Below are 15,733 nucleotides of genomic sequence, written 5' to 3' on the forward strand. Positions count from 1 at the left end.
CTCTCATGTGCTACTTAAGATTTAGGGATTCTGGTCAACTTTAGGCTCAGTTTAAAAATGTTTTATAGCTTTTTTACTGCATGTTCATAGCTATAAAACATGCTGATATGGGGAATTTATGCTTAATGTGGATCTGTTTGTGATCTGAAAGAGCCAGTTTTCAAAAAGACATGAGTTCCCAAACCCAGCTAATAGTGCTGGTACAGAAGTGTTGATGTTTTTCCTCCATCAACATCATTTACATAACGATAGATTTGTTTCACACATCCATCTGGAAAACCTCCTATGGACTGTGTTTGGGAAAGGGCAGAGCCATTGACAAAAACTTGGAGGGTGATTGGTGATTGAACGTTCTGGCTGTCACATCTTTACGGGCCAATCAAAGCAACAAAACATGTGACGTAGCCGCTACTGAGAATTAAACTCCATAGAGAACTGCATAACGCGAACCATGGCAACTGTAGACATGTCAGTACATGACTTTTGTTGTCTTTGAAAAGAAAACAACTCAATGCTGTTCTTTGTTCTTCTTTTAACAAAGAAATGCCGCCAAGTTCTGATAGAACTGGCACTTTAGCAGCATCCCCGCTAATCTCTTCCGCCATAATTGCACCGGCCTCTTGTCGCTGCTTGCTTATATCACGACTCTGCCACACTTGAAAGTACTGCCCCTCAATGCTGATTGGTCGAGGGGCAGTGATTCACTTTCTAACCGGGCCCAAACTGTTCAGATGGGAGCTTTGCAAGATGACAAACAAGGAAACAGGCAAGTTCATCTGCTTTGCAAGTTTATCATTTATAAGCAAATACAACAGCATAAAGAACAAGGCTTTAAGCTTGATGTGATACAAAATGGAAAACAAGTGAAAAAGTAAAACAGCTTTAACTAAAATCATAAATCTAGTTTCTGCAAAAGCTGTAGTATTAAGGGCTTTGGTATAAGAGCAATATTTGAGTTTTTTTGCTCAGTAATCCACACAAGACATGAAGAGGTTGAGGTTGGGCTTTTGTTTTAAAAATTTTCGGGCACTGACCATGAAAAACCCAAACAGTAAAAATCTAATTATAACTTTTGTGGTACTTTATCTGACTTACATTTAAAAGATATTTAGATCATTCCAAATAGTCTGTCTAAAATAAAGCAAGGTTATATTTCCTTTGTGCTGGGACTAAATGAGCTTAGAAGGACGATGACAAGCCTGTATTTTCCCACAAAAATAATTTAACTAGATAACACCTGTGCAAATTTTTCAGGGGGACTTTTCAGATCTGATTTAAAATAAAGTATGAACTTTTCCTTTAGTCGAGGCCAGGTTTATAAAAAAAAAATCAAATCAATAAAATCATTGTTTTAACTGGGAAGGAGCCCGCCATCAAGAACATCTGAGTGGCAGAAACCAAGGCTTGTGAAGGGGTCAACTCCTGGTGAGGGTGGGATTTTACAAAGTTTTTAAATGGATTTGAAAATCTACTAACCAAAGATCAGATATTTTTAAATCTTACTTTGACATAAATTTTTTTTAAATGTTATGAAGAATAAATTTAAGCCAAAGGAGCTAGTTGTTTGAATTTTTCCCAACATTTCATTTATGCCAAAACAAACTGTACAAGTATATATGAGTTGAACCATTTTTGTTGCTCTTATATCCAATGTGGGTGAAGTGAAACAATAAAGCAGGGTTTTGGGGTGGTCCATTTTGATATGTGGATGATGAGAACATTTCCAACAATAATGAGAAGTTAGATTTTATACTTTGGCATTTAAAAGAAATATTACATTACATTGGAAACCTTGATCTATGGAAACTCAATCTGCCACTTAAAAAAGCATAAGTTGAAATTATGAGACAGTAAGTCTTAAATATGAAACAAAAATGTGCAATTATGAGATAGTAGGTTATAATTTTGAGATAGAAAGTCAAAATTATGGGATAATGTCAGAATTATGAGGAAAAAAGTTTAAATTAGAAATTTATAACTCAAAATAATGAGGATGTATTACTTTTATCCCATAATTTAGCTCATATTTCTTACTTATTATCTCATAATTCTGACTCTTTAACTCAAAAAATTCAACTTTAAACTCAGAATTTCAATTTTTCTGAAATAATTATGACTTACTTTCACACAATTTTGACTTTAAACCCAAAAGGAGACTTTTTATCTTGAGACTTTTGATATTGAAATTTTGACCTTAAAATATTGACTTTTTACCCCATCATTACAATTTTTAATAACTCTTAATCATGAATGTTAAAATTGAGGAATTGGAATACAAAATAAATTTTAAAATAATGAGTATGAAAGGTCAAAATATGAGATAAAATCCAAAATCATGAATTTTAAAGGTAAATTATGAGATAAAAGTTGAAATGATAAGTTTTTAAGGTCAAAATATATAACAAAATATAAATCATGGGTTTCAAAGGTCAAAATATGAATTAAGATTTTGTATTGTGAATCTTTAAATTTAGAATTGTGAATTTAAAAAGTGAAAATCATAAGTTAAAGTTGAAATTGTGAGATGCAAAATTGGAAAAATTAGATAAAAACACAAATACATTTTTTCAATTTTTATGACCTAACAAGGGTATTTTAAATTTTAAATCATCAAGGTTACGTTTACATCTTTATACCAGAGGACTTCTGTAGACCTCATACTGGTTTGCCAATTATTATTAATATGATATTATTTTGCAGGATTTGTTTAACTGTGCTATGGGATGGATTTGGCTCCTGGTCCTTCAGTTTGACACCCCTGTTCTATGGTCTTTATTACTCATAAAATTTACTTTATTCCCATAGTTTTGACTTTTTATCCCAAACTTTGACTTTTTGTTTCATGGTAGGCTTACTTTCTCACAATTTCCTGTAATTGTCGCATAATTTTGACGAAAGATTTTAATTTTTCTCTTAACTATTTGATTTGATGACTTGTTCATATTTTTAAAGTGATGAAAATGGGCTTCCATATTAATGTGTTCATATTTTTTCAGATTCTTCCAAATTAAGTTTAAATACCAAAAGAACTGAATTTGAGACCATTATTAAAACTTAATTAGTGTAAGTGCACATTTTCATTGTTGTCTTACCGCCGGCAACCCTTGTCAAAGAAGGAAGGAAGAAGAATACGCCATTGTCTTTTAAATTATCCGCCTAGCTCGTGTTCTCGCGAGATTTGGCCCACAGCGCCCCCTTGTTTGTGTGTGGTAAAACGACGGGAGGTATGAGGAATACTCCGTGGCTAACGATAGCAAGATACACAAACCGGGATTTAATTCACTTTCGATATTTTCTGACACCCTTTATGTCTACTAAAAGCTGCAGAGGGACATAATTTCGTGAAATCCCTCGGTTTTCCTTCATCACTCCCACCGAGGCGAGTAGCGAGAACGAGAGTGCCCCGCTAATCCCGAAGAGAGGGACGCGGCCTGCTTTTCTAGCCGGCTTCCCGGTGCAGCCCAGGCGGCTAGCCCTATCACCAGAGCTCGGTGCTTCTACTGGCTGGTTTTTATTTACACCAAAGGAGGCGTCGTAGCTTCGAGATTATTTTTATTTTAATAACAGCTGCTTCTCTACAATTTATCCCCCATCCTCTAGACGTGGAGCTGTGAACGTTTCCCTCCAAATAGGAGCTTTCGAGGCTGGGGAGGCCTGTTTTGTTTTCGAGCCGCCTTGAACAATAACACAACCATAACGAGCCTACTGGGGCTGCACTGCACTGTGAAAAATACATGCATGGACCGACGTGAAAACCCGGGACAAGCATGCATGTGGAGTATGGATTTATCAGAGGGAAATCACTGCAAACTGGATCACGCTTTATTGGAATGCTTTTTTTGATTATAACTCACGGACTGTATGGAAACAGACGACGTTTACATGCACGCTCGATCTCCTTGTGAATGCATTTAGACTGAAATCAGCATTAGTTTTACATCTTTGACATCACATTGAGGATGGATTGGATGTGACTTGGGATGAGTAACCTCGATTGCTCCCTTCGCAGACTGCTCTATATGTGGGATTTACCGTTTTTATCCATCTATGCTCTCATCAATGCTCATTTTACCCCTGGAGTAGCCGCTCTACCGCTGCCTCCATCCCTAAGTTTGTTGGTGTGATTTTGCTCTTTTAACACATTACTACATCGGACTGGAGCCCCGGGACAGGCAGCTGAGATGAACCCAGTGAATGCGACTTCTCTTTACGTGTCCGCAAGCCGATCGGTGCTGCAGTGCGACCCCCGAGACCCCCGGGCTTTGGCTGAACTCTGCAAACTGCTGCCGTTTTTCCGCCAGTCCCTGTCCTGTTTGGTCTGTGGTGAGTTGTTTTTGTTTATTTGACGTGATAATATATGTTTGTACGGGAAAATTTAAGACAGGTGTTCGGTAACGTGCGTTGTTGTCAGCTGTGCTCTCTTTAAACAATGCTGCATTCAAGCACAGTAGGAAATACGATAATCGACTATAGGAGTAATCTACCTTGGTGCAAAGTAATGGGACTGTGCAATATATCGAGTCTTTGACATAAATCAACGGATTTTCAAAGGGTCTGATGATATGTTTTTATTGATATGTTGGTGTTTATTTGGCGAAACAAAGATATGTACCTAATAATCTGTAAAATAAAGATGGTTTATAATAAGAACCTCAAACAGTGATATGCTTATTGGTGATAATATAACCTAATAGTTATGTTTAATTTTGTTATTTATCTTAATTTATTCAAAAAGGATTGTTATTATTTTTCCACAAATTCGTCGAAAATTTGTATGCAGGGATGCACAATATTATTGGCATTAAATTAGTTTTAAGGGTGGTTAATCTTTATCAAAATCAGGTTTTATTTTCAAGTTTCATGCACATAGAATTTGACTGGGTGTTTGGTGCAAGACAGTTAGAGAGGAAACATGAAAATATTAAGATGCTAATGGACATAAAATTACAATATTAAGAGAATAGGCTTGATACAGTGTGCAGTTATATTAATCAATAATTTGATTAAATTGCAATATGTCCTGCTGCGATTTAAATGACATAAGATACTATACTTCTTAAATCTAAAATGCTTCAAAATACTAGTTTAATACCATTTTTTTGTGTCAGACATGTTATGCTCCACACATTATGCAAACAATCATGTGTGATTTTTTGTGTAGTTTGCAAAATATTCTTCATTCCTTACCTGTGTTTGTAATGGTATTGTTAAAAGTGAGAACTTACAAACGTATCATTCCAGTCAATACAACAGCTCATATCACATTTGCATTATTAGTCAAAATGATTGCAAATGCATAGCCTATATTTTCAAAATCTATCCAGATAATTGCTTAAATGTTACATGTATATCTGCAGCTAAAATATCCTTTTTTTTTTTTTTTTTTTGAGCAGAATGTACCATCATAATTAGATGAAACATTATATTTGTGGACAGAAAAGCAGAGCCATGACTATCTGTTTTGCAAATGCTAATACAGAACTATCAGCATATATGATAATGGCAAAAATTCAATATCATGCATCCCTGTTTTTATGCAGTTGTAGTGTACATGTTGACAGTGTGCAGCTGGCAGATAATTAAAAGTGTCTAAGTGACATTTGGTCCACATGATCTGACTCTGACAGAAAGAAATGTCAAGATGTATGCCATTTTCTTCCATTCAGCTTAAAAATATTAAGATATGATATGATTTTTGGTCCATATCGCTCATCCTGAGAGCATAAACAACCATGCTAATATTTCTAAACTAGTGTATATTTCTGCTGTATTTGATGCAGTCTTTAATATTGATACATAATGAAACATGTTTTCCAAAACACCACTTGTACGAACTGCCCCTCTTCTTGTAAAGCTTAAGGAGTTGTAATATTCAACATTGCACGTGACTTCAGAAACTCTACCCTTTTATTCTTCTTTTACCCCGTTATTATTCTATCTTTACAACTTATTTTTCCTTTTTGCAAACCCTTGCAAGTTTTGCTAATAAGTGAACTGCTAGAGTGATGGATCAACAGAGGTTATCTATGAAAAACTAAAACTTATCATCACAAATGTATTATTATTATGGCTTTATTTGACTCAAATCATTGGGTGTCCGCCCCCATTTTGGCAAAGAAGCCAAAAGCAGAGGTTACAGATAGAAATTAAAAATGCATTGCAGTATATCATGAAGATAAAAGAGGCAAGACAGAACAGGAAAAATTAAAAAACAAGGTAACTTGTATTTTTTAACGAGCTATCTATCAATTATCAAATTGATTTAAAATGTACCCAGTGAAAATGTTACACAGCATGCAAAAGTAAATATAAAAAAATATTTAATAAAAAGCTTTTTAAAAAATGGTTATGATGAATATCTTTAATATTTGCAACCCTTTGAAATAACATCTGCAAAACTTAACATTTTTACTGGTTATCAGTGGTCAGAATTTGATGGCTTACATATAAATGCATCTTGAATTGACCCTGTCTGCATGATATTTATATGATATTGTGAGCCTTCTGTAAATTTCTCTGGATTGATAGTCATATATTGATCAAAATCAAGAAAAGCCTATGTCTGCTGCCTTGTTTATAGAATCTGAAAGCAAGGTTTCCAAAGAGCAGTGAACGTATCATAATTCACAGCGACACCCATCATGACACACCCCCCTCTGTGTGCTTTTTGGCAGCACTGGGGCGTTTCTCTGTCATCGTGTTGAATAACAACTCCTCCGTATACAGGATGGGATGCATTTAATCTCTGCCTCCTTCTGCTCATCTGCAAATGCCAAACACACATTGATATATATGAATGAAATTAAAACAAGTGGGTAAAGGAAGGGAGTCTTTATAAGATGCAGCTTGTGTATCATTTGCTGTTACTGGGATAGGTAAAATAGGAAGTGTTTATATCAAGAGGGCACTTCTGTGGTCAGGCTACTTGTGGTGGTGTATAAACCTCATCTTTGATTTATTTTGGTGCATTTTTAATGCACAGTTTTCACTTCCCATGCACAATGCAGTGTCTTTCGGTTAGCCAGAGAGAGTGGATATGTTCCCCTAAAATGAGTTTTCTCCTGAGCTAAAGGAGATGCTTTGTTTTGCTGTGAATGCAAAAATATTGAAAAGAAGAGCAGCTTCATTAAACTCAAGGATATTGATTGTTCCTCCACCTCCGCTGCATAAATAATAGCTCAATATGCAAGCCGTGCATACATCGGGTTAAATATAGACTTCCTGCAGTTACGTGGGATTTATCACACAGGCGGTGCAAAGTGTATAAGGTTGGTTGTTTCTCATGAATGCACCTTCATCCCTTTCGCTATCTGCAGCTGCACTGCCTAGAGACCGGTGTTGCTAAGGAAGCCCCTCTCAAAGAGCGGTTGTCATCCAGTCTGGCACGTCGCCACACACCACTCAGCTTTACAAATATGGGAGTGGGAAGCTGTTGAAACATGGCAAAATAGGAAGCTATGATTTATATATCATACTTATACTGTCAGCTGTAAAAACCAGGTCAACCATGTATGATTATCTGTCTCGATGTCTGCACAGTCTTATAAAGTAAAGAGTTAATAAACAATTTTAACAAAAATAAAGCTATTAAAAGTCTTAGATGCAAGACCATACGGTCTTTTTATTTTGTCAAAAGAGGTTGTGAGCTAGTTTTTCTGCTTTTGCTTTTACATCTAGTTTTATGTCTTCAGAATCTGATTGAACATAACAGTCTGCACGCTTGTGTATGTTTTGGAACCATCAATGCATCCTTAATGCTCTGCCATGTCCCTAGCTTGCAAGTTAACTGTTTGTTTGAGGAATGGGAGCTTGTATCATAGGTATAGTACTGAAAAAGGTATTTGCCCTCTGAATTTCTTATTTTTTGTGTATTTTTTACACCCACTGTTTCAGCTCATCAAACAAATGTTAATGTTAGACACAGATAACCTAAGTAAATACAAAATGAAGTCTGGGTTCTTTTGTGACCTCCTGGATGAGTTGGTTACTTCTGAGAACCACTTTTCCATATTTTTTCCATTTGTGGATAATGGCTCTCACTGTGGTTCCATGGAGTCCTAAAGCCTTTGAAGTGGCTTTCTAATCCTTTTCGCACTGACAGATGTTAATGACTTTCTCTCTCATCTGTCTGTTCAAGAATTTCTTTAGATAGCAGCATGATGTGATGCTTTTCAAGATTTCAGCCTACTTCACTTTGTCAGAGAGGTTCTATTCAAGTGATTTCTAGAAAATGTGCAATAAAATGATACTAATATGAAAAAGGAAATCAGGAATGTGGAAAATACTATTTTACAGCTCTGTAAATTGATGTTTTCTGAGACATGTTCAGTATGTTGGAGGTTAAGCTGGGGCCGATACTTGCCTACCCTGGTGCGCCCGTGCAGCCCAGAGTGGAATATCTGTGTGGTGAAATTTGTTTTAAACTCTTATTTTGACACATTTTAGAATAAATAAATATTGCACCTACGGGGTAATAAAAATTTCAGTAGGACGTATTGTGATTTAATCTTGATTAATTGCTCTGCCTTAAATCTCATCTGACATGTTTGTTTCCTGCTTTTCCCTCTTTTGTCTGTAGGTAACCTACTGCAGGACCCCATCGCTCCCACAGACTCGTCATGTCAGCACTATGTCTGTCGAGGCTGTAAGGGTCAGAGGATGCAGCTGAAGCCGTCCTGTAGTTGGTGTAAGGACTACTCACGCTTTGAGGAGAACCGGCAGCTCTCCTTGCTTGTTCACTGTTACAGGAAGCTCTGCCTCTACATCACCCAGTCTCCGCTCGCCCCGCACATAGCCAGCGCTGCCAGCGACTCGCCAGACCTCCAGGCCATCCTCAACGAGGGCCTGACGTTGGCTGAGAATGAGCCAGAGGTGGAGGACATTTTAGACTCAGTCAGCCTATCACAAACGGCCTCCACCTCTGAGTTAGTGCAGCCTGATGAAGCCCCGTCCTCTAAGGAGATCAAGGTGGAGGAGCTGAGCGGCATCAGCGTGAATGGGCTTCATGACTGTAACGGCCTCATCAGTTCAGACTCTCTGCAGCCCATCACCATAGAAACAGGTGGAGGTGTTGCTAAGCAGGAGAGTTTTTCAGAGGAGATCCCGGTGTGTGTGAGCGTTACTGGCAGTGGGGAGGCAGGACTCTGTGACATCAGTTCTTTCGGGGATGACCTGAAACATGGCGGAGGTCCATTGTTGTTGAGCGTTGAGGAGGTGCTTAGGACTCTGGAGACAGACACAGACCCTGCCCCTGAGCCCAATCCCCCTCCAGACTGCCCCCCCTCTGTCCTCCAGTCCAGCCTCAACGGGCCCCACTGCCCATCAGGGCCTGACTCATCCCGGCTCATCCCCTCCCTCCCCCCAGAGAACAGCCCCCGGCCCCTACACCCTCACCCACAGCCCTCTATGCAGCCCCCTCCTCAGCCCTCCACTGTCGTCCCCCATGTCCCCCCACGCTATCACCGTAAACGCTCCCGCTCAGAGAGCGACAGCGAGAAGGTGCAGCCCCTCCCCATCTCCACGCTCCTACGGGGGCCTCCCCTCGGTGCCAACGGCTCCCCCCACCACCCCAACCTTGGGGCCACCACCAAACAGGAGCTCAAGTTCCCTGCAGCTGTTCCCCACCCACACCTAGCCCCGGTTCCTAACGGTGGGCCCCCAAAGGTGGGTAAAACTGTCCTCATCCCCAACAAGGCGCTGAAAAAGACTGTAGAGCACCATGGAGGTCCTAAGAAGGCCTACACCAAGGCAAGGCAAGGGGCCCCCAAGCCCCGAGCACAACCACGTGACAGAGTCCCTCCTCACCCCCATGCTCATCCACTTACCCACCCACCCAGCCCCTCCAAGCCACTGTACAAGAAGCCTGTGGAGAAGAAGGGCTGCAAGTGTGGCAGAGCCACACAAAACCCTTCAGTGTTGACCTGCAGGGGGCAGCGCTGCCCTTGCTACTCCAACCGCAAGGTGAGAACAACAGAGTTAATAAAGGTGCCAATGTAAAAATTACTTAGTTATGAAGTCATTAAGTCATTATCAATCATGAATCAGAATGGCTGTATATATTTTCCTTAGGGTATAATGGCACTTCTTTGATGTCTTTGTTTACGTTGCACTGTGGTTTTAGGAGCTTATTGTGCATTTAGGAGTCAAGCATGATGCTGAAATGTTGTTGACATTGTCATGAAGAGCTCTTGGTTTTGGGGAAGTTTGTCTTCTACAGAAGTGTTTCCCAATGTTTTAACCCCAACACCATTTCAAAGTGTAAATATTTGGCAACCGTCCAAATGACTTGAGTTCACGTGACTACATTGCCTTGCAGTTTTAGGGTGTTTTTCACCCCCAGTCTGTTAGGTTCAGTTAAAATGAACTAGAGTCTGCCAAGTTAGTGCTTTTTATTTGCACTAGTATTAATTCTGTCAGTCAAACCCTGGTTTCAACCAAACTGCTGTACCCAGACCAATGTTTCCAAAACTTTTTCTGCTAGGCCTCCCTTTGGCAGAAGAAAATATTTTCAATCTGCATCATACACCTTAACAGAAAGACATTTATTGATAAGCAAAGAGAAAACTCACACAGGTACGGTGTGGTAAACAGAAGTTAAGCTTTCTCTTTAGGACTCAGCTGTTGGACAAAAGAAGCTCAGGATGAGACATGACATCTCACATTTTCCCGTTTTTGTTTAGGTGGTTGTTACATCTGGTGTAGATTTATTGTTAGCCCTACATTTACCTGGAAGTCCTCTAAATTTGCTGTGTACTGCCCCCGTTGGCTTTGCTGATCGTATTTCGTCTCCGTTACTACTTCTGAAGCCGGCACAAAGGGTGACTCACTTTGCCCTCCTATTATACCTCTTTGACTTGATAGCGAAGCAAAATGTCACAGGTGGCGTTTATATCACGGTTTAAAACAGCACGGTGAATGAACTATTTGTGTCTGTTGTGTTAGTTATGTTGTTAGAAAATTTGTGTCTTCGAGGTTGTGGGATTTAAACTTTTAGCCTTTCCCAAACAGATTTTTTGCCTTAAACAAAGTACATCTGCTCATTAGGATGACACGATTTAATTAAACAGTCATGGGACTTAAAAACTTCTGCCCTATTTCAGTAAAATTAAAGTTGTCATTTAATTCCAGGTTTCAGTTATGTTGAATGTTTCTGTGGTGAGAACATTCTCGGGTTGTTCGATCGCTCTGTTATTGATTACTTTTGTTTTTCTCAGGCTTGTCTGGACTGTATCTGCCGCGGCTGTCAGAACTCTTACATGGCCAACGGAGAGAAGAAGCTGGAAGCCTTCGCCGTGCCAGAGAAAGCTCTGGAACAGACTCGCCTCACACTGGGCATCAACCTCACCAGTATCACGGCAGCAGCCCTGCGGAGCCCAGCCACCAGCTCCCCTGGCAACACCCTTCTCAACGTCACCACAGCAACAGGAGCCCCCGTCACAGCCGCGTTCCTGTCGGGGACAGGGCGTGACAACCACGGCTATGACGATTCACTGGAGATGCGGTTTGACTGCTGAGGTCAGTCGTTACGCACATTCCCCTGCCCCGCCGGCTGGGCGTTATCCATCAGGGTGTGCCAGGGACCTGTGGGGGCGGAGCCAGAACAAAGGCAGCTACAGTGACAGGCGATAGCGAGGGTCACCGGCGGAAGCTGAGAATTCGCCCTCCGTTCATCGCCCAAAACTGCACCATGCTTGTGGTCTTGCAGCGTGGAAGAGAAGAAGAAGACGAAGAAGGAGGAGATGTAGCGTTACTGTATGTGCAGAGATTTCATTTCAGCGCAGATAGAGTTTCATGTTTTTGTTTTCTTCTCTACTATGGGTAACGTGTAGAGCATGTCGTGTAGCCTCGCCGTGTGTATGTGTGCGTGCATGTGAGTGTGTATGAGCGAAGGGAAGAGCTTGCTTTGGAGCGGAGACATCTTCAACAGAGACTGGTGTAATTTATATAAAGAAAGAACTTTTTGTACATGGACTTGTCAGTTTCCATAAAAGAAGACGTTTTATGATATATTTTATAAGTTACATTAAAAACCAACAGAAGCCGGCGCAGGGGCACACCTGCATTCAACCAGAATATTTTCACACAGGTAAAACGGTAGATTGTATTTTGAATACTAGAATGAAAATCAAGTAGAAGACTATCGAAATTAACACAGCCTGCAGAGTAACTTCTATAGGTTATTAACATTTACAATAACACAATTTTTTATAACTGTCGCTGCAAGAACAGGGATGTGACTCTAAGGTCAGCGATATACTTACTGATTAACTCTGCTTTCACGAACATGTCTGGGTGCATCATGAATGTTCTTGTAAATAAACTCCTCTAAATGTGACATGTCACCGGAAGAAACCTCTAGAGGGCACACAAGAGCTCTTAAGCCTTGTGTGTGGGATGTAAACTACAAACATGGTAACATTTAGAACATTATTCTGGGATCAAAGCTAACATAAGAAACATTATTAAATTATAAAATCAGATCAGTGAAGGCAACTTTAGACGGGGGGTTAGAGCAGACAATCTGTACAATGATTTTCCATCATTTTCCTCTAATTTACGGGCTTAATGGTCCCTGCACAAAAAGTTAACAGGTGACTTAAGCGGTACTGCCACGAGGGATGTAGATGACACATTTTTCTAGACCAAGTACTCATGTTTGTATACTTACCAGTGGTGAGTACAGATATGAGGACTTAATAATACCATTACTATTAGTTGGTTTAATTGTCATCAGATGTTCTGCAGTACTCTGCTTTATATCAGCACAGATACCTTATACTGGTGTGCATTCCTAGTTTCCACCAAGTAGTCTGGCTCAGTTCAGTTTGGTACTGTATGCAATTATTAGTGTTTGTGCAGTCAAAAGTTATGAAAATAACCAATCTGTACCATCATACCCCTTCTGTTGGGGTACCAAGCATTCCTATCTACTCTGCTGAACAGCTTTTCTCCCTCATTTTGTCTTAAACACGATTTTAAAAGACAGGGAGACACTTTTTGCCAAATAAACCTTGTCTGGTATTTTTACATTGAATTGAAAGCTCAATTCAAGATAAGTTACCAGCTGTAGTGATGTGTAGTTCATGAATGAACTGGTTCCAAGAGTCCGGTCTTCTATGTGAACATCAGGAGCAAGTTTCCTTTTTTTCTTCCCTTTTTGTTTATTATTCATAGAAATAGAAAAGCAGAAATGGTATCAAATGAAGGGTTTCCTAGAAGCTGAAGAGATGCTGGTTTAACTGAGCTCAGACAATTATCTGGATCTCTAAAAAAGCCATTATTCCCATTACATTGGCTGCAGAAATGTGAAAAAAAACTGCACCAAACTTTGCTGATCCAAGCAGGACTACTTGGTGGAAAACTACTATTTGATCTGACCTTTAATAGATGTCACAGCAGATGTTAACAAGGAAATTCCTTGTGAAAGCCTCTTTATGTAGTTTTTCAGTATGTCCTGACATCCTCATTAGACACGTATCAGCATTTCTTACTAATAAACTAACTTGGTTCGACCACCTGGGTGTATTAACAGCCACCTAAGTATATTTGCCTACCTTTTTCTTTTAAAATGTCCCTTATAATCCTGATCTGTGTGCATGAGAGAGGTATCTACTAGTAGATCCCTCCTGTAAATGCACCAAATGAAGTGACAACATTCTGGTGAATTTAGTGTTCATTTTGTTGACTAAAACTACGACGAAACTACGAAAGTCATCCACATTTTTCCATGAGAAAGATGAAGCTCAAACTAGCTAAAAATACATCTTGGTTGATAAAACTGACAAAACGCAAGTTTCATTTTCCTCAAGGAGACTGAAACATGACTACAATGTTAATACAGGTATTTTGCTTTTTAGTTAATTTTACTGTCTGGCTGATTAAATCAGTTCAAAGAGCATAAACATTGTGACATCAAGACTAAAAGACAACAGCTCAGGCTAACTTTAGAATATCTGTCAAAATGAACTCCACAAAGTTAAAAATGGAGCCACTGTTTCAGCAGTTATCTGTTCTATGAATTATAATTACAGAATAAAGTGAAGTGAAACATGTCAAAAAGCAAGTGACGTTACTTGAGTGTCTTTATACAGTGCACTGCTGATGAATACCTCTTAAACAGCAGGAACACTCAAATTAAACTTTGAGGATTGAGGCAGGGTAAAATCGCCATCTTTACTGCCCAGATACAGTGTAAATCTGTGGGAAACACTGTACAAAAAAATTAACTTACGGATGCAGCTATGGTTACATTTGACTAAAAGGTACCAGTTTGCGGGGCCACCACTTGAACCAATACACCAATCTTGTTTCTTTACTTTTACAGGTTTAAACATCCACTTAAACTTTATCTGTTATCAGTTAGTTTGACAGACTTTTCCGAGGATGATGCACCAAACAGACGCAGGGATGCTTGGCAACCATGATTTGAACGTGGAAGCGTAGTTATCAGCAGGTACATCTCCGTCCTAACACCACCAGCCAAATGTATGTTGTCTGTTGAATGTTTATACACCCAAACATTACTCTCAATGTTATTGTGAACTGATTATATATATCAAACAGATGAAATCTTTATAGGCAGTCAACCAACGTGGCTGGTAGAAGATGAACCTCCTCCCTGGTTTGCTGTTGAATCATTTGTGTGTTCTTGTATTAAGCACTTCTCTCACTTTTTCACGGCGTAAACTCACCACCTCTGGCATCATCCTGCTTGTGTTAAAAGCTCTGGTTGACTGCAGGCACGTTCATCACAAGTGTTTTTGGTTTCTGGAAGCTACACACATGCTGCTAAACACCATAATGGACTAAAGAAGGAGAGCACACCCGTTTCCCCTCCGTCTTTCTGTTCTGCTCGTTTTTGTTTTTGAAGATCCATGTTAACAACATTTGCAGTATTTATTGGACGTCTCCTAACATAGGCTACATGTTGGGCGTCAGTTCAGCCCCCTCTCTCTGTCTCTTGAGTCCATCTGGACTTCTGTCTCAGTCCGGTTGCTGTCTCCTTCTTAGTGTTAGTTTCTGGTGTCTCCAAACAGTTTTTGTTCTCCCTCGGGGCATTTAAATACCTGTAATATAACTGTAACATATTTCCACAAAAAAGAAAGAAAATCCAAATCTTACTAAGTGTTGTGTGGTTATTTGTCTCTCTGCAATCTTGATCATACTGTATGTCTTCCTCTTGCCCTTTGGACATGCACTGCAAAGAAATACACACTAGAGGGCAGCATGGGGCTTTTTTGCAATTTTATAATGTGCACCAGCAGGGGGCAGAATATTCTTAATGGTACAGAGTCTTGGGTCTACATCAACTAAATTGTCTTACATTTACAAATGTTTCACTAACGCAGCAAATAAGTTATTAAAAAATAAGTAACAATACATCTTTAAGAGCTAAAGTAAATTGAAGCCATATTATGAGTTCTACAAGCCAAGAATGTAATGATCTAAATGGTTTAAAATCTTACCTATATCATTTTAACCATCTTATTTTGAAAACCTTCATTTTAAGAAATTGTCTGCCCTTTTCCATGATGACTCCTGAGATTTCTTGCAGTGAGTAAGGGTGCACTTCTCTTCAGGATACATTTTTATACTCTTGTCACAAAAAAATCATATATTTTCTGGATGTTCTGTATGTTTATCTGGAACCTTTTGTGCTCTTATTATGGAAAGCTGCCCAATTTTCAGATGAATGCAAGTGTCAAAGCTTAAAAATCTGCTGTTTCATTTCATC

The 15,733-nt window shown here is 39.3% G+C and overlaps 1 protein-coding gene across 1 annotated transcript; it reads left to right on the forward strand.

Annotated features, from left to right (window-relative positions):
* The first annotated feature begins 3,214 nt into the window (after positions 1-3,214).
* msl2b (MSL complex subunit 2b) lies at positions 3,215-15,119 on the forward strand. Its single transcript, XM_041814290.1, has 3 exons — positions 3,215-4,323; positions 8,579-9,960; positions 11,214-15,119. Exons 1-3 carry the CDS (start codon positions 4,182-4,184, stop codon positions 11,511-11,513), a joined length of 1,824 nt encoding a protein of 607 aa, XP_041670224.1. The 5' UTR covers positions 3,215-4,181; the 3' UTR covers positions 11,514-15,119.
* Positions 15,120-15,733: the final 614 nt, after the last annotated feature.

The sequence above is a fragment of the Cheilinus undulatus genome, linkage group 19, assembly GCF_018320785.1.
Source record: "Cheilinus undulatus linkage group 19, ASM1832078v1, whole genome shotgun sequence".
Taxonomy (NCBI): Eukaryota; Metazoa; Chordata; class Actinopteri; order Labriformes; family Labridae; genus Cheilinus; species Cheilinus undulatus.

Bases quoted from the DNA above. Each gene is read 5' to 3' on its own strand.
- msl2b (XM_041814290.1), top strand. From the start codon at position 4,182: ATGAACCCAGTGAATGCGACTTCTCTTTACGTGTCCGCAAGCCGATCG. The intron at 4,324-8,578 runs GTGAGTTGTTTT...TTTTGTCTGTAG, and splicing joins CCTGTCCTGTTTGGTCTGTG to GTAACCTACTGCAGGACCCC. The intron at 9,961-11,213 runs GTGAGAACAACA...TGTTTTTCTCAG, and splicing joins CTTGCTACTCCAACCGCAAG to GCTTGTCTGGACTGTATCTG.